The sequence below is a fragment of the Mytilus californianus genome, unplaced genomic scaffold, assembly GCF_021869535.1.
Source record: "Mytilus californianus isolate M0D057914Y unplaced genomic scaffold, xbMytCali1.0.p SCAF_8, whole genome shotgun sequence".
In the NCBI taxonomy this organism is placed as follows: domain Eukaryota; kingdom Metazoa; phylum Mollusca; class Bivalvia; order Mytilida; family Mytilidae; genus Mytilus; species Mytilus californianus.
Genome location: NW_026262734.1, coordinates 5,380,477 through 5,404,855, shown reverse-complemented (window position 1 = coordinate 5,404,855; position 24,379 = coordinate 5,380,477). Strand labels below are relative to the sequence as shown.

General features: G+C 30.8%; 2 protein-coding genes across 2 annotated transcripts in view; both read right to left on the bottom strand.

Annotated features, from left to right (window-relative positions):
• LOC127711169 (uncharacterized) overlaps positions 1-4,387 on the bottom strand; it is a 40,577-nt gene extending 36,190 nt beyond the window's left edge. Inside the window, exon 1 of the mRNA XM_052217121.1 lies at positions 4,281-4,387. The gene's annotated coding sequence lies outside the window, so the exon portion shown is untranslated. The remainder of the gene's footprint in view (positions 1-4,280) is intronic.
• An 8,113-nt stretch (positions 4,388-12,500) lies between these two features.
• LOC127710435 (uncharacterized) overlaps positions 12,501-24,379 on the bottom strand; it is a 56,512-nt gene continuing 44,633 nt past the window's right edge. Inside the window, exons 12-13 of the mRNA XM_052216264.1 lie at positions 13,662-13,787; positions 12,501-12,931 (exon numbers count right to left, since the gene is read on the bottom strand). Coding sequence (XP_052072224.1) covers positions 12,908-12,931; positions 13,662-13,787 — 150 coding nt within the window. The 3' untranslated portion in view covers positions 12,501-12,907. The remainder of the gene's footprint in view (positions 12,932-13,661; positions 13,788-24,379) is intronic.

The following is a 24,379-nucleotide window of genomic DNA, read 5'->3' as shown; positions in this document are numbered from 1 at the left end:
TATTCTTAAAATACATGTACTATCTTTAATATGCCAATGATCAACCAATGCTTAATAGATGATCTATTAAAATAGTAGATCGTGCTTTTTTTAAATGCCTAAAATGAAAATATTATGTGGCAAATCTACATTGAAATTTTAATGCAAAAAACCATGGCCAATTAAATTTGAAATAAAAGTGGTTCAAATGCATTTATATTTTTGTTTCTATTAAGAAACTTTACTTGTAACATTTAGCTGAAGTAAACATCAACATTACACTGCTGTGTTTGGTTAGAGGTTGCCTACTTTTACAAAAGGTGATCAATGCTGATTGGTATATTTGTGTTGTGACACCTACACAGTAACCTCGTCCTTGAATCTAATAGCTATAACTAATGTATTGTTGATGGGGATTGCCAGTTTTCCTTCCGAAGGTCGGTGGTTCCTTGGGCATTCCATGGACCTAACCCATTTAAAACTGATCGCCGCAAAATACTTTAGAAGCCAAAAGTGCTAAACCGAAAATTGCGTCAAACACCAACAATCAATCAATCATCTTTGTATTAAAATGTATTTATATGTAAACTATTCAGGGAGTAAATTTGATTAATGGAAATGTATGTATTGTTATTGCGAATTGCTAGATTTCCAAATTCAAAAATTAATGTAAGTAAATATAATTGCGAGAGTCTCAATTTATTTACAAGAAATTACGTAGTTGGATAGGATTAAATATATTGGCCAGGCATGAAGAACATTTCAGTGGCTAGCTTATAATAGCTGTTTTCACTTCCTCATTCAATGCAAGATGCAGTGTAAGCAACCAAGTTTGGTTATATATTGAAATATTGAATTATCAAAGTTTCGCTCCCAAAATTTTCCCTAAATGCACGAATTTTCTGTTTATTCTATCCTTTAACATTTTTTGTACTTTTAAAATTTGTGTTTTTCAACATAATATCGACTACAGACAAATTTTTTTAACAAAGAACAGCTAAAAAAGCTATTTTCTTGCAGATGGCGGTATTTTGGGCAACAACATGGTTTTTATAATTGGCTGTTTAATGAACAAGAAGCGTAATTGCAGTAATTTAATGATGTCAAAAACATCCTTAGCACTAAATAAAATATGTTATTTGGTTTTATGGTGAATAACAGTTCAGTCACAGACATAAAATTTGATTTTCATGCATTTTTGTCATTTTCAATGGAATTTCTGGAAAACAGCGCTATTTATTAAAAATCCGACATTAATATTTCAAAGGGCTTTTGATAAGTTACTATTAACATCTATTCTAACAGATTTCCATATAAAATATCATTATTCAGAAGACAGAATATGCAAAAAAAAATGCTGACTTCTTGTAAAATTAGAAGTTGTCCGTCCTTGACCTTTCGTTGTGATTCGACAGAAACTGCACTATACGAATTTTTGACGACCGGGCAAAAAAGGTAGTGTAGATGATGTGCTTTCGAATGGTATATGATTTAGCCGTATGTTAAGTGGGTGCATTAAAAATAAAATTTTATGATTAATGTCACTCGTCTATTAAATCACTCAATAATAGTGCAAAGTTTTTTATGTTTTTTTTTTTTGTTTTCCAATTTTTGCAATTTACTGCAATTTACTACATAACTGAACACTTATATATTTTTTTTTTCAATATTTCTTTACTATGGTTCTTATCTGTTTAATTACGATATATTTGGTCACGTGTTTCCCAATATATCTTTTGTATTTTTTCACTATTTTGATATATTGACTCGACGTTACTTTTTTTTAAATGATATTGATCACATGTTACTGAGAAATGTAACATCGACTCAATATGATTTCAAAAAAAATAACATCGAGTCAATATCATTTTCAAACTTACACTATTTATATATGTAATATATAAATTAAGAACTTTCACTCAGTCAATACGTTATATATGGACCAGTTAGATAATTTTGAATCTCAGACTTCATCCTCGGTCAATATACTCTGACCAAGTCCATATATAACGTATCGACCTCGTCAAAAGCCAATAATTGATAATTATAGTATATGATTATGTCAGGCGATTATTGAACTAAGCAAGGTAAAAGTTTTTTTTCGGGGTGTTTATGCTTCATTTAGACGTGAAAATGATGGACGAGTAAAAAAAAGTATTTGTTTTGATATAATACATTGTATTTCAAATTAAGAATGATGATCAACCTTGCGATAATATGTCTCATCTATACACGTTGTGATCGAACCTCTCAAGCCTACATAACTTGACGCTAAAGATGTTACATTCAGGCTATTTAATACGATTTTGTTTCATTGAAGTTTACAGATATAGTTTTGTTATAAAAAAAACCCAAACAAAACAAAATTTATTAATTAATTGGAATGAACAGACAAAATAAATTATTTTTCATTTGCATGTACCGTAGAGTAGGAAAATTACAGAATCAAAACCAAAATGGACATTTACCTGAATATTGTGAAGGACCTTATGCATCTAGGTCTGTTCGATTATGAGTTTTGAAACAAGCTATTAAGATAACTAATTGTTGGAAGAGTTTACTAACTGTTTTCATATGGTCTGGTTTTTACGAATCTATTTCATGATTACTGACAGATCAAAAACATCAAATATATATAACAAGATGTTTTTGTACAGAACATGCATTTGTCAGTTACAAATGAGGCCTGTATAGGTCTTCGATTTACTCATTTATAAAATAAAAATCGTTATTTTAAAAAGTTGGAATTCAAAAATATAAACTAACCCCTTAATTTTATAAAACTACCTATAGCAGTATTTTGTTGCTAAATTTGTTGTTTAACTATTATTTAAGTTGAATATACTAAACACGTCCAATTCAGGGTAGTTAGGCTTCTGTACGTGTTTTTATGTACTTTTCTTATGTTTTTGATGTTTTGTAAGTCAGTAAAAGTTCAATTATTAAGTTAATATTGACATTAAAAGACCTTCTTACAAAAAGGGCTGTTCAAATCCCTATTTGTTTGAAGGTCTTTTAATGTCAATATTAACTTATCATTGAACGTTTACTGTTATTTAAACACATTTTATAGTACACGCACATTTACTTGAAATAAGTGGAGGTATATCTAGAGAAGCCGTTTGGGCGCACAAAGTTAATACAGTCTATATTTCATTTACTTGTGTGAAATTGAAAAATTGAATCAAAATATTTGGTGATTAAAACATTTTGCGGCTAGTGTAAATTCTGTCCATGTTTGGCTAATATGTATTAGTTACTTAGTTATTTGTAAACGTGTTTTATTAAGTTTGCATGCGTAAAAAGAGTTCTTCAGCTTACATTTCATAATTATGAAATATTACAAAAAATATTCAACTCTTTCGAGGCATCTTCGTGCCTATTATATGCTAGTTCCTGTAATGATGTGTAAAACAATGGCTTATACAACTGGTATAAGATATCAAAATAGTTTACAATTGACTTATTTATTGAACCTGGACTTAAAATGTTTCAAGAAATGGCAACTAACGATTTGGCCCTATTATGGGATTCCTGAAAAAAAAAACAAATAGAAAACAAACTATTTATTTCCCTGACTTGGATACCAGAATAGTTATTTTACACATCGTGTCCTATATTTGATTCTGACAATTTTACTGAAAAAATAGAATAGCAAAAATACCTAGTGTGGATTGGCATCTCGTCAGATGCATTTATAGTTGGAAACACTTAACCTGTCGACGAACTTTCTCTCGCTCCTTTCTGATTTCATGCCATTCTCAAATTTTTGTTTGTTACCTAAAATTGTCTTTTTTATCGATGTATGATATATGAACACCGGCATACTGCAGTTATATTATTTTAGGACAGAAACATCACATTCAACGTGAGTTGGGATTTTGTTTTTAGATTTAAACATAGAGTCAGTATAGAGTCAGTATTATCTTTCATAGTATTTACAAAACATCGTATACGTCGAATGTCGCAGTTTCAAATATCATGACATTTTGAAATTTCCACACGAGGAAGTTAGTCAGACTCTATTTAATTTAAATATGAACATAAATTTTGTCATTCGGAATTTTGAAAAATAAAAAAACAAAATACAATAATTACTTTTTTAGCTTTCAGATTGTTCTAATCTGCGCATTCTACTTTATCGTGCATGTAAGTACATATATCCCAACGTCAATTTTATTATAAATAAAAATGACAAAATGAACAATTTCGAAATTCTTTACTTTCTAAAAAATATATTCACTTTCCTAATATTAAACAAAATTGTGTTGCCTTCGAAATGAGGAAATTTTTTTTCTTACCGTTTTGTCATTTTACTTCATAATAAAACACCGGACATACATGAAAGGGTATCATATAACAACTTAAACAAGATCCATTTCCTTACTTCCTTCCCTGTGAAACATAAACACAGTGCAAACCAGTTAAATGATTATGCTAAATGTATGCATGATTGCAGTTAAAAGCTTTAAATTTAAAGTTCAGTTATGTATTTTATTATATAATAAAAATTATAAAATACGTGATAGAATAAGGAGTAATAAGCTGAATTGTAGAAGCAATATCTGTTTGTCAATTTTAGTCCTGATATCGTCATAGAATGGTACTCTTTGCAAACAATGTGTATTGTTTTGCCAGGCTTTACGGCATGCTATATGATAGTTAATTTTTATTTTAAACTGTGTTTGTCAATTTTTGTTAAATCCAAAAACACTTATGTTTATAATAATCTTGAAGGATTTTGCAGTATTGATTCAAAATGTTTCTACAAATTCAGTAAAAAAAAATATGATGTGGGTTTAATGCTATTGGTGTAGCAAATTATTGACGCAATAACAAAAAGAAGAAATAATAATTTTTATCAGAAAAAAGTTATTAAAAACAATTTCCTAGTTTTAAACTATGAACCATTATTTGTATTGATCCTTATAATATAGAACGCACTGATTCAATAAAAACTCCATGTATTACCTTTAAATAATCTGTTAGAGTACACACAATCTTTCATCTTGCAATGGAATTAAAACATTTGACTTTTCTACACTTTACACGAGAATTCCCCATGCCAAACTTTAAGACAAATTACTTTGTGTCATAAAAAAAGAATGGCCAACATAGATACAAGTATCTTGTCCTAGGGATGGATACATGGTACTTTGTAAAAATTCACTCTGATTCTAACAAAAAAATCTCTGAAACTGACATTATCAAGATGCTTGATTTCTTCATTGACAACGTACTTGTTACTTTTGGAGGACGTGTTTTTCAACAAACAATCGGCTTCCCGTGGGAAACAATTGTGTACGACTTCTTGCCGACGTGTTCCTTTGTTCATACGAGGCCAACTTCAAACTGGAGCTTCTAAGGAAGAATGTAAAGAAGCTAGCATTATCCTTTAACTTCACTTTCCGCTATATACATGATATCATCTCAGTAAATATTTCAAAGTTTGTGACTATGTTGAACGTATGATGAACGCATTTATCCAATTAAACTTGAAATAAAAGATGCAACAGTTAGTTTGCCTAATATCTTGACTTAAATCTAGAAATTGACAATTAGGGTCGGTTGGGAACAAAACTTTACGAAAAAGATGATCGCAGCTTCCCAATTGTAAATTTTCCATTTCTATGTAGCAACATTCCAGCAGCGCCTGAATATGGAGTATATATCTTCTAGTTGAATCGATACTCTAGGGCTTGAGTTCCTATCATGAATTCCGTGATAGAGGGTTGCTGCTCATCATGAAACCATCAAATCAAAAGTTCCAAGTGATGAAGTTGAAACCATTCCTTAGAGTTTTTTACGGACGTCATCACGAGTTTTCTGAACTTTATGGAATATTTGATTCACAGATGACGACGAATTTGTTCCAATCATTGAAACTGAAATCCAGCTCCCATTTTCCCAAAATGTGACCTACCGAAGTATACTTATCTCCGGGGTTTACCCATCCGGAGCACCTGAGATCACACCAGGTTTTGGTGGGGTTTGTGTTGCTCAGTCTTTAGTTTACTATGTTGTGTTTTGTATACTGTATGTACGTCGTTTGGTCTTTTTCTTTTTTTGCCATGTCGTTGACAGTTTATTTTCGACTTACGAGTTTGAATTTCCCTTTGGTATCTTTCACCTATACATATAATTTTGCTTATTTTGATCCCAATTCATATCAATTAGATAAAATGCATTGTATATCATGTTCACAAAACAAATTCGTCATGCAAACATCCACCCGCCAAAATTATGAAAAATTAAGACAATACTAAGAATTAATATGAATTATTTGTGGAAGAAGGATCGATATCAGCATTACAAAAAGGAAAATAAAAAATAGCCTATTGTTAGAAAGTTAAATCAAACTTTAACAGCCATCATCTTAAGTCTAAATCTAAAAACATTAGCTGTATGTGAATTGTTTGAACAGAACTGATTATAATGCAGTTGATACGTACACAATTTACTGCAAGACTGACCATGGCTTGATAATAGTTTGGTCAATCTTTTCTGTTCAATCTGTTTTACTTCAATGAATCGGGGATGAACTTATCTGCTTTTGGAAGCGGCCAGTCAATGTCATTGTGCAACTTATCTTGTTTTCCGGAAAACTATGACTTGTGCTGTTACCATTAAACACTTTTTTTTTTTTTTTTTTTTAGTTTGGAGTAGTAATCTCTCACAGAAAATCCTGTCAAGAAACAAATGCGTTGAAAATCGTTTAATTTTTTTTTAAATTTTATAGTCAAGTCCCTCGATGTCGATTTGAAGATTATGATTACGAATGTATGTAGCAGACGTAGATGTGTTTATGGAATCCTTTATTTCGTAATCAAAGAGAGAGAACAGAGTCAACATTTTCACAAAATTTTGAAATATTCAGTGGAGATATTATAGTAATAGCGGAATAAAAAGTGAAAGAGTATTGCAAACATATTTTTCTAATTTGAGAAGTCCGTTTATGAATATAACGAAATTTGGATATGTTCACAAAACAAATTCGTCATGCAAACATCCACCCGCCAAAATTATGAAAAATTAAGACAATACTAAGAATTAATATGAATTATTTGTGGAAGAAGGATCGATATCAGCATTACAAAAAGGAAAATAAAAAATAGCCTATTGTTAGAAAGTTAAATCAAACTTTAACAGCCATCATCTTAAGTCTAAATCTAAAAACATTAGCTGTATGTGAATTGTTTGAACAGAACTGATTATAATGCAGTTGATACGTACACAATTTACTGCAAGACTGACCATGGCTTGATAATAGTTTGGTCAATCTTTTCTGTTCAATCTGTTTTACTTCAATGAATCGGGGATGAACTTATCTGCTTTTGGAAGCGGCCAGTCAATGTCATTGTGCAACTTATCTTGTTTTCCGGAAAACTATGACTTGTGCTGTTACCATTAAACACTTTTTTTTTTTTTTTTTTTTAGTTTGGAGTAGTAATCTCTCACAGAAAATCCTGTCAAGAAACAAATGCGTTGAAAATCGTTTAATTTTTTTTTAAATTTTATAGTCAAGTCCCTCGATGTCGATTTGAAGATTATGATTACGAATGTATGTAGCAGACGTAGATGTGTTTATGGAATCCTTTATTTCGTAATCAAAGAGAGAGAACAGAGTCAACATTTTCACAAAATTTTGAAATATTCAGTGGAGATATTATAGTAATAGCGGAATAAAAAGTGAAAGAGTATTGCAAACATATTTTTCTAATTTGAGAAGTCCGTTTATGAATATAACGAAATTTGGCTCAACAGAAAAAAAGAAACAAACATCCTCACAGAGTAGCGTTGATAGGTCACTCAGAAATACCGATTGTTTGTCATAAAGCAGAATATCCACTATATATACCAATTATTTCGTCCTTTTAAATCTAGATTTATTATTATGTTAGTTTATTATCTTACTTATTGATATTTTTTTGTTTTAATCATATTTTTATTTCTAAAAGTATAAACTATATCAATCGACGTCGGCAGTTAATGTTAAGCTGCCACATTAATATAAATGATATACAGATAACTTGTTGAAAGGATAAATGTGTAATATTATAATTATAATCCATTAGTTTTTTCACAACGCTATTACAGTAGGAATAGTAACTTCGGGTCTGATAACTGTTGAAATAAATTATAACTTTTCTATATTTAGAAAATGATTCCGTTGAGCATTGGCCGACCGATAATATAATATTTAACATTAGGTGAAATACATAATATACAGGGACCTAGAAGAATGATAAGAAGGTCCCAAATTCTTACTCGTAACTTCGAAATTGCAAAAGAACATAACCAGACATTTCGCTGTCTGGTATTCGCTCTTTGTAAAAAACATGTTGTGTTTCAAGGAATTGTTTTCGATGTTAAAACCATATTTGTCATTGGAAAAAAAAGATGTCATTTAATATATATATATAGTGCAGTGGAGACTCATAATACAATTATGTTTTTAAGTTCTTATTCAAATGAACGACTCTCGATTCACGAATTTAGATATAATATTTACATCTTCCATGACTTTGTCTTGCTTATAGCTATTACCATGCATAACCAGTGTCCCTAGTTATTTGAATTTAAAACATATATTTCCAATGTTGGGAATCCCACTTAAACTCTGGTAAAAATAAGTAACTGGTCGAGGAAAATTCAAGCAATAAAAATATTCAAATGACAACTGAAAATAGAATATGTGCATGTGGTCGTTCAGAAAAAAATATCTAACAAAAGTATTGAACTCCAAGGCAAATTTTTAAAAAAATCTGCCAATATCAAACACTATCAATCAATGAAACAAGTGAAAAACTACTGCCATATTCCTGACTTGGTACATTAGTTTTCCGAAGAAGTTTCTTGAATACGAATTTTAGCTACGAAATTGATCTTGTCTGTAAATTGTCCGTTCAGATATTGTACTAAAATAACAGAGTGATTTATGAATTAAGGCCTTTGAAATCTGGACCATTTGGTACTTCATACGTAGGTATAATTTAAAAGGTCAACAAACGCTAATTTCCTGATTATGGTGTAAGTAAACATTTTTGGGGTTTTTTTTCGGACGCAAAACTGATTTGGTTGTTTTTAAGATATATGCCACTGAAAATTTGCCAGGAAATGATTCTCTCTAGATTGTTCATTCATTAAATATTGGCACCTTTTTCTTTCAAAAACTATGATAAAATAACAAGGATTTTATAAGATTTTCATTAATGGCTTTTAATATTATATGTAATAATATTTTGAAAAGCAAAGCAGGGTTTGGTTGGCAAATGTATCTGCTGCAACTGGGTCAAGACGCGCAATTCATTTCCCATAGGCAACAATTGAAGCCTTTTCTTCCATTCCTCTGTCCATATCGTAAACTTTGATAAGAATGATGGCTCGTGTCGAAGCTTAGACATTTTCAGACATATGGTTAAATTTTCGGGGTACAATGAGGGATTACAATTTTCACAATTTGGGTCAAGATGTGCAATTCATTTTCGATTGGCGACAATGGTAGCCTTTTCTTCCATTCCTCTGTCCATATCGTAAACTTGGATATGTATGATGGCTCGTTTCGAAGCTTAGACATTTTCCCACATTTGTTTAAATTTTCGGGGTACAAATTGAGATTAAATTTTTCACAAATTGGGCAAACCCGAAAGGCATCATGATGCCGCTTCAGCAAGTGAAAAGTCCTTATTTTTACACTCTCTTTTAATTCGGTTCTGTACACACTCCAAAGTTTTTACATCTTTATTGTACAGTCTTCTGCTCTTCAAAAAAGCACAAATGGTTAAGCTCAGTCAATTACTTAAATTAGCATCATGTCCAATTTCATTGCATACAGATTATTTTATTTCTATTTATAATTGAGTTCCTCACTCTGAGACGCATTAGGGATATTGACCCAATTCATATAAAGCCTTTTTCTCCAATGGAAAAGGTAGATATGCTAGATATACTTACTAGATGTGTGATGAGATGATTAAAGCTGAAAATTTCTCCATGACAACTTTTATGTACGTTTCGGAAATAAAGTTTATTCACAAATTGTAGGTATTCATATGGGCACCAGTTGTTTTCCTTTAGTAGCAGACTTGTTCCTACACTGTTATGGATCACAGTTAATGGCCAAATTAGTATTAACCCGGCTAAATTCCTTTTAATTGATAAATTCAACAACACTTATCTTTATCTTGATGATATTTGTTCGTTGAATAATCAATATAGTGCCAAACTTTACCCAAAGGAACTTACTTTAAATAAATCATATATTAACAGCAATAACTGTCCTTTCCTAGATTTAGATATTTCAGCTTTACACAAGAATCACTACACAAAAATGTACGACAACAGGGACGATTTCTCTTTCCCTATTGTTAATTATCCTTTTGTAGATGGTGATGTTGCTTTTGCACCGTCTTACGGTGTTTATATATCACAACTCTTTGGCTATGCCCGTGTCTGTATTGACGTTGTTGATTTCAATGAGCGTTATCTATGCATTACTGGTAAATTATTAAGTCAGGGATTTCGTTACCACAGATTTCTTAAATACAAATCTTTATTGATACAAAAGTTTGGCTGTACCTGTAGAAAACTGATTTCAGACTTAATAGCACATCCTAATTTTTACAGAGTAAAATTATGAATATATTAAACAAACTTGTTCTAAAAAGTTAACAATTCAAGACAGCAATTAGATATTTGAATATTAGTTTTTATTGGTATAAATATTGATTTTGTTATCAGTAAGTTAAAACCATAATAAATATTTTTATTATACATATTTGCCCATTAACGGTACTACCATCTGTCGATACCTATATTTTGGCATTGCATAAGATCATGTTTGTCTCTGACTGTTGATGACATCTTTACGCTTAATCCATTGGATGTAGGATGTGTACTAATTGATATTTCAGTCTTAGAAACATGATTTTTTTTATTAGTTATTAGCTTTTAACTAGCTGTCGGTAATTGCGAGTACTCTCACATATGTACTGTGTGTCTGTTTTGTTGTGAGGAATGTATAAATTACCTGCCACGTCCAGTCTGTGTTTTCGTAAGATGTATTTCTGCTTGGTATCGATTTGATAAGTTAAGCTCTTTTCAACTATTTTTTTTTATAGTTTGTTCTTATGTTGTACTGTTACAACAATGTTACAGGTTAGGGGAGGGTTGGCGCCTCCTTGTGTCTCATTGCTAATCATACCACATTTCCTTATTTCTATATCAGCTACTGACAAATGATTAATAAATCGTATTCAGGTATTCTCTATATCATCAGACGTATCCCTTGCAGGATTTTCAAACACATCGCTTGTAGACATTTAAGATCTCTTCAGTTCTCGTTATTTACCTGTGCAAACAAGTAAATACCTGAATGGTCTGAAAAACTACTGAACACTCCTGAATTTACAATACGAAAATATTTGAAATTAATAAAAAAAATTCGTGACATGACTTGACGTTTTTATGCTAAGATTTGCTTAGATTAGATTGGCCGTTTAAAATTCATTTGATAGTGTGTCTGACACACTTTAGGCAACATGATTGATAATGTCTTTGCCGGTTCCAAATGTCAACTCTTGTGACGTGGTGCTGAAGTAGCTTATGGTGAAAGGGACAATAAAAATTGGTAAAACCATACCAATACAAATCAGAGTCTGTCACACCCAATTGTAGAAACTAACGATTAACCTCAATCACCACGTCAAATAATCAGAGTAGCTTCGAGCACCTCGGAAATAATTAGGAGCAATCCAGACATCTGAAAGAATAAATGGAGCAACTGTAAGCAAGTAAATAGTAGCTTTGAGCATCTCTAAAAAATTGGAACAGGCTGCAGCAATTCAAAAAATTAGGAGTAGCTTGAAGCTATTTCTTCAATCGGTATGCCAAATGAAGCAACCAAGAAGAAGCTCAGAGAACTAGTGTGGAGAGTCATGAAGCCGACAAATGCAGTAGTAAAATACGCCACAAAGTTAAATTATATCAGTTATTCGAATTATCTTGAATAAAATAGATCTCTCACAAAACATGCCATTGTCTATATCTGATAACGTGCCAATTTCTACGAAATGACAAAGATAAGAGGATGACAAGAGTCTCTATATATTACGATATTGGCAGAGGCCCCTATCAAAACCAATACGCAAACCTTCTCAAACGCAAGGAAAATCAACACCAGAGAAAGTTAGTAAAGCATGGGGTGTTAAGCTTGTATGAATATCCAGGAGATAAAAATAAAAACAACATGTTGCCAGAAAACGAAAACATCATAAGCGGTATTCGTTAACACGGGAGTTTCTACTAGATAATTCTTGATATTCACCTTGAGTGAATTATATAAGAGGCTTCTTGTAAACAATATTAAGAAAGAGAACTTTGATATGAAGATAAGAAGATGTGGTATGATTACCAATGAGACAATCGTGTGTACGGAGACCTAAACATCAACCGGTACATATCCAACTGAATAATTATTAGGAATAGATTTACCGTCTGCCAAGAATACCCGAGGTTATCCATCCTGTTTTGTCTGAGTTTTATTATAAAGTAATATAATTATATAATATCTTTCAGACCATTATAAACACGAATTATGAGTGCTGCCCTTTAAATGTCTTTTGAAGTTTTATGTATGTATGATGCATCGACACTTGTTGTATGGTAAGTGTATCGTTCGTTATTTTCATATTTGAAGTGAAACAATCAATATACGTTGCTCTTATCAATAAAAATGAATATTAAATTCACAATACTCATGATACTGTTTGTGAAATTATCCCCGATTTTTACTTTTTCTGGTTATTCTACAAAGGATTCTCTTAAAATATTTACAAATATGTATTAATATTAATTAAAACAAATATCTGTCAGAGTTTTTCCTTCAATAGTTTAATAAGTTATCATGATTTGACAACGTCCATTTTAATCAATCTTTATCTTGTGGTCGTGCCTGAAAGTAGAATATCAAAACAAATATGTTTAAAGTGAAAATCTGCAACATAATATTGATCATTATAACAAATATTTATTTGTTAGGAACATAACATCTTTATTTCAGATAAGACGACAAGATAATCAATAGTGGAGGGGCAAGCTAAGATAATGTTGACTGTTTCATTACTTATACCGCTTAATATACAATTTTTTACGTTTTTGCGGCTGTTCAAAGAAAAAATATTTTAACAAAATCAATATAGCTATATTCATGATATTGTTAGTTTGAACAATTAAAGGTTATTTCTTAAGTCAATTTCTTTCTTGAACTGCTAATATCTCAGAAACACCTTGATTCACTGGTTTTTTGTTTTTTTCTTTTGTTGGGTTTTTTTGGTTGGTTTATGTTTTTGAGAACGTTAATTAAATGTACAATATCTTATTTTTTTTCATTTTCGCCGAGATTGTTACCTTTTTTTTTCTCTCTCTCTCTCTCTTTAATTCTTATTGCATCTCGGTTTTTTATTATCTGTTTTGTAAGAACTAAATTGTGACACATCCGGTCTCGCAACTTTTAGAGTTTTAGATTCCCTCGGTTTGTGTTTGATTTAGGAGATTTGAATATCGATAAACTACTGTCGCCTTTAATTATATAGCCTCATTCTAAATTTCTTATTAAGGCAATTACTACATGTGATCGACTGAGAAATGTTTAGATGTTCGAAACAATGTTAAGGTTTATATACATCAGTATCTGGTGTTGAGTCTGGATACGACATTGGTGTCTTTGGTATGAATGTTATGGCCCTCTCTGGTAGTGCATTCCATTTCATCGGTAATATACGTTCATAATGCTGCACGTGTTCAAAAACCTGGAAAGCATTTAAACAGCCTTTGAAGAACAGTAGTGTTTTGAAATGACTTATCAAATATGTGCTTTTCTTCGAAAAGGAAATTTCAGGTGTGACTCTTATTATTATTGAAGTCTTCACATGTTAATACATCGGAACTTAATATAATAATTGACAGATATCATCATGCCTCGTACGAAATATGTAGTAAGATTATTACTAGATTATAGTAAGAATCTGCCTAGAATGATCATGGAATCTAAGATTCCTGCTACTTTTTAGGTGTACTAGGAAAATTTTAATTTTTTACAGTTGGATTTTCCTATTACAAATTCCTGCTATTAGGTTGAACAGTATTAATTTATTCCTACCAGAAAAATTTTCTACCAGGAATCTTTCTTAGTGTAGCAGAATAATTATCTAAACTGGTATTTTCGCTTAATCGATTTATGAATGTTGAACAGCGGTATGCTACTGTTGCTTTTATTGAATTGTATTTAATTATCATAAACTGGATTCCAGTTTGCTAAACCCTAATTTTGCTGTAATATAAGCAACCAAGTTACAGGTCACAATTCAAATTTTGGAGGGCAAAAGATTGTTGGGAGCACAATCCTGCATGGGTCAAATTTGCCTGATATATTTAGTAATTAATCAATTCAAGTTCAATCATATTGTGTTTGTAGAAATTATTTAAGGCCACATGTTTTCATATCTAGATTTATACCAAGTTATTTTGTTGCAGCTTCCACTAGTAGCAAGATTTCAGTCTGAAACGGTCATTTTGGTCTGATCAAGTCTGAATCAACTGAATTTACCGCTAGGGAAAAACGTTAAGACTTTTTAAGACTTTCAGACGCTGTTCAGATATGTCGTGTTCAGTCCGTTCATTCATGTCAAGATAAACAAGACAGAAGGCTCTAGCTGTTAAACAAGATATGTTAAGACGGTTTTAGACGAATTCAGACCAAACATAAAAAGTAATGTTCAAAATTTTCAGATCGGGTTAAGATCCGTTTAGTGTGTCAGAATGATATTAGGAGTTACGCCCCTTCATGTGGATGATACATTTTAATTATAAAAAAATTACAATATAAATGCTAGAATGAAAAACGTATATTTTTAATAATTAAACATAAAATCATTGGTTGACTTTTTATTTCTGTTGGTCTTTTTTTAAGAGATTAGTGATTTTGTTTTGTTGAGGAAATAACTTATTCGCCTATAACTGTTTATGATTTTATTTTATTTTTTATTTTCTGATGTTAATTTATGTATTTATCTACTTATTCTTTGAAAAGAAGTAATTGCAAATTTTAAACATAACATTATCAAAAGAGTGAAAACACCTTATAAATTTCATGCGTCTGAAGCACGTTTCTTGATTTAACTTCATCGGGAACGATCAACGTAAATACAAATATGTTTTATGTCAGATAATTTATATCCTTAATTTCGTTATCTTTCGATACTTTCCTCTAAAACTTAATAATTACTTCGTGGCATTTAGTAATCATTCCCCGTACGTGTTATTCTTTTTATATTTGGACAACCGTCTTTTTTTCTTTTTTTTTTGCTTTTATTTCGTAGTGATGCGTAGTCACCAAGGCCGCATCAGGGAACCATGTCTCCGAGTGCAGTTAATATTCTGAAAACTGCACTTAGACCGTGACGAGACAATAAAACTATAAATAACATACCATCGGAAAGAAGAAGATGTTGATGGGAGGGGGCGGGGAGGAGGTTACAGAATAGAGAATGAGTGGCAATAAATATAAAGAATAGAGAAAATGGATAAAAAAAATAAAGAATAGAGAATAATAAGGTGCTTGAATATAAAGAATTGATAATAATAGACAAAAAGTTTAAAGAATAGAGAAAATCGGCATAAAAAATTAAAGAATACAGAAATAAAGGACCCCCTCCAGATCCTCATAGAAGTTTTCGTTAAAACAATACAACCTAATTTAAGTTCAGCATCGAGTATATATCCTTGTAAATGCGTTAATCCTTTCTTTCATTTTAATAACAATTTTATTTAATATAAAATAATTATGTATTTATTTGTTTATTCAAGTTGCACTATAGCAAATAATTCTTCTTCGTTTTTTTCTTCCTATAATAGTAATAAATGTATTCGTTATTTAATATTTTCTGTCAATAAAGATTGAATTCGATGGCACGTGCCACTAATCAAAAATGATCCTTAAACTATCAAAAACTTGGCAATTACAATGGCTATTTCACAATTACATCATATGTACACCTGTCATGGTATCATAGCTCCGTTCATGTATGTGTAATTTAAGGTTCTGACACATTTTATAATAGCTTCTTTCTGAACACTATTGACGACATTGTTAAAACTGCACGAACATATCACAAAACCGCAAATTTAGTGGTTAAAAAATAAACGATTAGGAAAAAAAAATAATTAAAAACTAAAAACAAAACAAAATTCTTTTGGAAGTAGCATATATTTACATGTATAAATTGTCTAGTGCTTTTATTACAGCGGTATACTTGTTTTATACACAGACCATATTCTGATCATATTCTATGCTAAGATATTGACAAGACAGAAGTAAATATGTTAAAAGTCGTTTTAAATCAATTCATTTCACAGCTGAGGCAAATGTTCCTTCCCATTGTTGAATGGAGGTTAAATAAATGTGAACAATAAAAAAGATGTATATTTCTTAGGCATGGAGCTAGGCATTTCTGAAGTATCTTTGATAGCATTTTTTTCCTATCAAAAATGTATGCTGGTATATATGTAACTCTAGGTGTTTACCTAAAATGTTATGTATATGTAAAAGTTTAAGATTTTTTTTTTAATATTTGCCAAAAAAAAAACATTATCCGGAAAACCATATAATGGCGTTTTGTCCTTTAATTCTTTTTTTGTGATTTTCTAACCTACCTTCTAATTGATACGTTAATCCAAACAGTGCAAGTGTGTAATGCAAACATACAAAATTCGGCTTTGGTGTATCATGTTAAAACAATACCCATAAATTATGATAATTTTCAATAATTTTAGATAAGATTATGCAAGGAAATGTGTTATTGTTTTCTATTTATCTAGCAAAATTGTATCTTTTTTTACACAAAGATGTCGATAAATAAAACTTGATACCCTGCATTTTTCATGCATTTCAATAGCATATTGTCAAATTGTTAAAAGATCTCCTCCTTAACAGGGAATCCGTTAGTATTGAAAGTCCCTGTCCTAAATTATTGAATTTGTCATTCTGCATTGACAATATTCAATTTATCTTGGTGTAAGTAATACGCGCTCATTCGGGCTAACGCCCTTAATGTGTATCTAAGACATATTATTTTCTCCCTCGTTTCACCCCTCCGATAATAAAGTTTTTTCTTAACTAGATATCGTAGAAAAACCAAACACAGTATAGGGTTGTGCGTTCGCTACAAGATCGCCTTGAATTTAACATGTTCAACATAAATATATACAATCAGCCATGCAAAAAGGCTTAACATTTGTGTCAACTAATTCTGCCTCTTTAAAGGTCAAATGAAAGTTAGTCATTTCACTCTACTATGGAATGAAATGAACGAGAGAACTTTTGACGTGGTATAGTTATAATATAACTGTTCTTTATACTTATACTTAGTTTGTACTGCAAGCCGAAAAATCCACTTTGCTCTCTGGATGTCTCTTGGTTTTTGTTTTTGTTTTTGGTTTGTTTGCTATATAATTGACGTAAATAAAACCGACAACTCCTTTTATTCAGATACATAATTTGAGTTCTGTAAATTTCTAGACGTACGTAAGAATGAAAGACGAAAATGCAGGTTTCATAAGTGGTCATCAAAGAGCGACACAATTAAAAACAAATAAAAATATAGTTATTACAGCTACAGTCATTTTTTTTTCTCTATTAAAACATATTTGATACTTTTTGCGCTATTGTCATATATCAAAAAAAATCTAACATTTCCATAAGCTTTCTGTGATTTCCCCGATTCACCATTATGATGTCATGCCACTTGCTATATGGATTCAGAAAACAAATTTACGAAATCTATAACCACACAATTGTAACTGTTCCTATCTTTATTAACAAAATTTAGCGTAAATATTTACAACTATAAAAATTAGTAACAGTGGTGGTCTATTCTGCCCGGAAAACAATGCGGACTAAATCTGTGTACAGTGCACGTGGCGGATCCAGTCTTTTTAAATGGGGGTTCCCAACCAAGGATAAAGGGAGGGGATCCAACCGTATGTCCTTATTAACAAAAGGGGGTCCAAAATCCGCCGCCCCCCCCCCCCCCCCATCCGCCACTGTGTGTACCACTGACATTAAATTTTACAAATATGCAAATCGATACTTGTTCTGTTAGATAGAGGAATTGTTTACCCCCGATCAAGAATCTCATTAAATTGTACAGATGTGCATACGTATTAGTCTAAAATATAATCTTTCATCTTATCAAATTTGAATCTCATGATTTTTGTAAAAAGGCGGAATTACATTTCCAAAGTGATATTCAAACTTATTATTCAAAGACAAACTGACAACGCCATGGCAAAATAAAAAAAAGTCAAAATGACAAACTGTACAGATATGCTAACTTAGAATATATAGAACATACTTTATGACTTCATAACCATAGAAAGACAACGAAAGATCATATCATAAACAAAATTGTATTGAAAGGTCAATGATGAGAAAATTTTAACATTTGTTATACCTAGTACTTCATAATCTTTTTCTGAAAAGTTTTGTCGTCCTGAATATGCATGAAATGTTTGCCACTGGACGTTAAGCAACCAACAATCAATTAATCTTTTGCTCTAAAAAATTAATTAAACAATATAAGCCACAATTGTATCCATCACTTGGTGTCTGTTTAGGAGCCAGCTGAAGCACGCCTCCGGGTGCGGGATTTTCTCGCTGTGTTGAAGACCCATTGGTGGCCTTCGGCTGTTTTCTGCTCTGTGGTCGGGTTGATGTCACTTTGACACATGCATTCCCCATTTCCATTCTCAATTTTGAATAGTATAAAAAGTTGTTTTATTTAAAAGAGACTTTGAATAATAACTTTAAAACACAGTTATGTTATAATTGAACGAGTTCATAAAAACTAGAAATAAAGGACTATATATATACTGGAGTAAAACCAACAGTTTGTTCCGACACTAGACTTGTAGGCAACGGCTCAGATATACTTATTTATACTGGATAACCTATATGTGTGGTCATAAAAATTACAGACTAATTTCCTCTATGTAAACACAAGGAGATGTGGTATATTAAGAATTGCTTCTGAAACAACTCAGTTCCAGGTTTGTGAGATTTGTTCCTTACCTGGTGAAATAAGTTCCTTGTCTGTGAAATATGTTCCACTGGTTATACAAGTTATCTTATATACTGAGCATTGTTATCAGTGAGCTTAAAGTTATAATTCAAGTACATTATAAAAACATGTATTATATTGATAATGTAATAAATAAAAGGTGTAAACATCCAATATGGATTCTGTGGAGTATAGCAAAATGTTTAATTACATTATCCATACAAAAATATCCAAATGACAATAATTTAATGAGGCAGATAAGCGAAGAATAAGAAAAATCCGTCAGAAATTTTTTATAGATCAATCATTTATTTATGAATATTGCAATTCAACATATGTTACTTCATATCAGAATTTGTAGATAAACTGTTATCACAGAAATATGTCTCATCCTTTTGTAATTTTGATTATGCAAACGTTGAAATTAAAATAGCAATACTTTAACATGTTTCATAAGTTATGCAAATATTCAAAGTCAATGAACCATGACTGAGGTACATGGCTAAACAATTTCCATGTAAATGAGATGTGCCAAAGCTAATACAACTGCATACCAAATACCATTGAATTATTATAAGTCGTTCCCTTTAAACAAACCTAAACACAAACATTAACTTATAAACTATGTAAAAGTTTCAAAGTCAATAAACCATGAAGAGGGGGTGAGGCTATATAATATCCATGGAAACGATATTTGCAAATGCCAATAAATTTGCATACCAAATATCGTTTACTTAACATTAGCAGTTCATCTTAAACTGATCTAATCACAAACTAATACATGTAAACTAAGCAAAAGTTTCTAAGTCGATAGACAATGACTGAGGGGGCGGGGCCAAATATTCTCCATGGTAATGAGATGTGCTAATGCTTATACAACTGAATACCAATTAACATTTGCCTACCCTAAATGGTTCCCCTTGAACTGACCTAATCACAAACTAATACATGTTAACTTAGCAAAATTCTCAAAGTCAATAGACCATGACTAAGGGAGCCAAATAATCTCCATGGAAATAAGATGTACCAATGCTAATACAACTGCATACCAAATATGATTGACCTACCACTTGTGGTTCGCCATAAACTAGACCTAATCACAAACTAATACATTGTTGACGACGCCGCCGCCGCCGACGCCGGAAACAGCATACCTATGTCTCGCTTTTTGACTCCGTCAAGGCGAGACAAAAAATGAAATAGTGTGTTTTAAATATTTATCGCAGTTGTTAATCATAGTTGTGCATTTGTTTTTTAATCATATTATCTACGTACAATATATATGCTGACTTAATTTGAATTTCTCAAAGATTTACCTTATTTTGAACGTTGTCGTGTTGTTTAAAGACTTCAATGTTGAATATTAAACTTGTCAGGTACAACTATAGAATGTTTTGCTTGATATAAAGTTAATGCATCATGTTAATCTATAACACCCGGAACTTATTTAACATTTAGTAAAAAAATTAGTTCCGGAACAAATTTTACAGTGCTGGAACATATTTTCTTAAAATATATATTCCGGGTAAAAATTTTCTGTGATATAAATTCCGGTAGAACATATTTCCTATGAAATAAGTTCCAGCGGAACAAATGTCACGCCGGAACATTTTTTTTGTTACAAAAAATAATCTTAATAGCAAAAAATAATTCAGATATTACTTGGAACTATGAGCAGGGTCAGGAACAAACTTCTAATGTTTGTTTTGAGGTTTATTGACTATTTATACTAGACATGCTAAATGAGAGAAAGAGAAATAAAAGAAAATTATAAATTTAAAAGACGAAAATACTGTTGGCACTTTAAAAGATTATTCTTAATTGTATGTTTTCTACAAGAATTGTAAAAACAAGTATAAACATACATATACTATGATCATAAAACAAAAAGACATTTATATGTCAACATACGAACGGTCTCCCACAAAAGATTATGTCAATCCAGTATGTCAAGCTTTTAAGGGTAAGTATGATAAGGGCCTTATTCGTCATCCAACATTAAATGGTATAGTAAATAAATATGAAGATATGTACAAGTAAAACAATAACAAAAGATACAGTATCAAGCTGTATGCTTGATTAAGTTTTGGTCAAATTTGTTGATTCTCTTATGTTGATGGCCTCATAGTGAACTTAAAGTAGCTTTGCAGAACTTATCACCTTCTTTATAACCAACGACGTCTATTATGATTTGAAAAAAAAATGGCGGCGAAACTACTTTGTTTTCAGGCGCTTACAATAGGTCTTATATAACAAATTATCCGTCTCACGACTCTGAGTATTTTTCATCAAAAAATAAAATCAAGAAGTCCAATAAAACCAAATAATCTGAAAAAAAGAAACATTTAATTGTTAAGGATACTCATTATTCAAATATAGAAAAAGAGGCGTGGGGCATTCCACATTGCAGTCCAACTACAATGAATAGACAAAATCTTCATCGACAACAAAAATAACCATACATATATGTGAAGCTTTACATTTTAAGGATCATTTTTGAAAAGATGTGAGATACCGTTGGAAATATATTAATTGTGTTCTTATATGTTTAAATTTACTACGTTTCACATTTACCAGGCATGGGGCGAATTACATTGCAATGTTATGCATTATATTACAATTACTTTGACCAAACCATGCATTATATTACAATTACAATTACATGCATTTATCAAAGTAATGCATTATATTACAATTACTTTTGCAAAGTAATGCCTTGAATTACACATTACATTTGAAAATTTTATTAGTGAATAGAAAAATTAAACATTTTGAAAAACAACTACAAGTCACAAAAGATTCTAGCATATGCAGTAACTGTTCCATGAATTGAATATAAGTATACATGTAAAAAGTCTATTTAATTTGACTTTGACAATTTTTAATTATTTTAACTTAATGTTGACTTTACTTTTATAAATATATTTTTTGTTGTTTTTCTTTAAATTTTAAACGAAATATTTAATTACTGTGAATTACTTCCCTAATTATAAAATAAACATAGACCTTAATTAAAATTAACATATACTTTATTAATCAAGAAATCTTAAATTTGGTTTAGTTAAAACTCCAACAATATGTTAAAGATGTAGTATGTGAAAAAAGTAATGACATGTAATGCCATGTAATGCATGAAATTACACAACTTTTTGCTAAAGTAATGCATTATATTACAATTACTAGTACATGTAATGCACAAATTGCTGCATTACACATTACATGCAATTACTTGGAAAAATGTAATGCATTACCATGCATTACAATTACAAATTTGCATTACCCCATGCCTGCTCTCTACACTTTTCGATGCCTATTATGAACGAAAAACTTTCAGGTGGAAGCGGCCATACTTTTCTAACACAAATAAACAAGCAAACAACCAAAGAAAAAGCCAACGAACAACTCCGATATCTGTTTGAAAAAAAATAATCGATAAAAAGACATTACCCCCAATTTCCAGTTTTAATACTTTCCCCCAAAAAAAATTGGTAAATCTAAAAAAAGGTATAAGCCTTTTATAATTTTTGTTATCTACTTCAATTTACATACAACTTTGAACGAATTGAACTACAAAGAGAAAACATTTTCCACTTTCATCATCTATGAGACGGCTAGCTTTTTAGAAAAGCATAATTGAAAGGGTTATTTGCATGAGTATAGATCAATTGCTTTTCTTTCACCCAAGCCATGCATATACTCAGAGGACAAAAAGGATAAAAAACTTGAACACAAGTACAGTATAAGTAATTTTTTTGAAAATAAAATAGTTCCCTACTTTACCATCTTACTATTTTATGACGTATTAGGACCTAAATTAAATAAAATTTTTTGCAAAGTTTTAAAATATCCAGTTACCTTTAAAGAATAATGATAAGATCCGAAATAAGGTAACTTTAAACTGTGAAGGAAAACATGTATATATGATGAATCGTTCTAAACCCCAACCCTTTTACATAAGTCTTATAAAATAACCTTCTCATTATAAATTCTGATGTACGTATAGCACCTTTAACTAACAATTATAAGAAAGTTTAATTTAAGACCACTTAAATTCTAAATTCTTATTTGTAAATATATCCAGTTCTTACTTAACTTATTCTTACACTTCAGCACATTATGAATATTATTTTTTAAAATTTTATGATGACAATCCTATGAATTAGTTATAATATTAATTATTTAGTAATTATTATTGCCTAAATTCAGTCATCTGTACATAATTAAATGTTTCCTTATGTTCTAAGGTGTATATAGTTGCTACAATTATACCCTATGGGTAGTGCTCCACAATTAATGGAGGAATATACAAGAAACTGAACTGAACTGATTAATCGTAGAGAGATGTACCTAAATTTATGGTACATAGTTAACAGAAAAAAGTTTCATTCTCAGTCTTATTTCAACTGTATTAATTTTAAAGACATGTCACATCCAAACGAAGTCTACGTATATGTACATGTATACGTCTTGTCTTGTCTATAGTCGGGAAATTTTCAATTCAATTCATTTCATTTGAAAACGTTAAAAATAATATAGATCTTATTCATTGCAAAACGTGACGTCCTTTTTGGATAAAACCCCTGTTTCATCTACGAGGAAAGTCCTATAATATAAGAATGCATATATAGGTGTGGTTGAACATTGATAGTAAAAAAAAAGGAAAATCTGGCATCAATAGAGCGCATAATAAATTAAAAAATAATTCCCGAAATAAATGTATATAAAATATGTATGTGACTATTGAAAGTGTATCCACATATTTACAAGACACTGTCGCTTTTTTCACTCGTTCTTGTCCAGTAACACCGTGTATCATCGGTACAGCGGATATAGGTACTAACCAAGCGGACGTGATCGATTTTTCTTCTGACACGGTAAGAAAGTCTTTGTTGTGTTTACATAATATCAATGTGTACCTCAATCTAAACATAATTGTTGTTTTAAGAAATGATTTGGTCGTAGGTTGATGATTAGAGAAGTCTCATTATTTTCCTAAAACAAGAACACTTACTAAAACATTCGCAAATACTTGTCAAAGAAGTTGGCGCTCGTCTCATCCGATATGATTCTATATTCAATATTGCAACTCTTTTTCTGATAGAAGGCCATGCACTGTGTGTACGTAATAAGTATAGCTGTTTCAATAATTGGCATTGAAATCTTTCATACATATGTTATTTTTCGATATTTTATTCCGAAAAGAAGCGTTGTGTACAGTGTATAGCTGACCACATAAATCCTTCTGTACAGTGCATAGTTAAATGAATGTACGGTATATAGCTTTT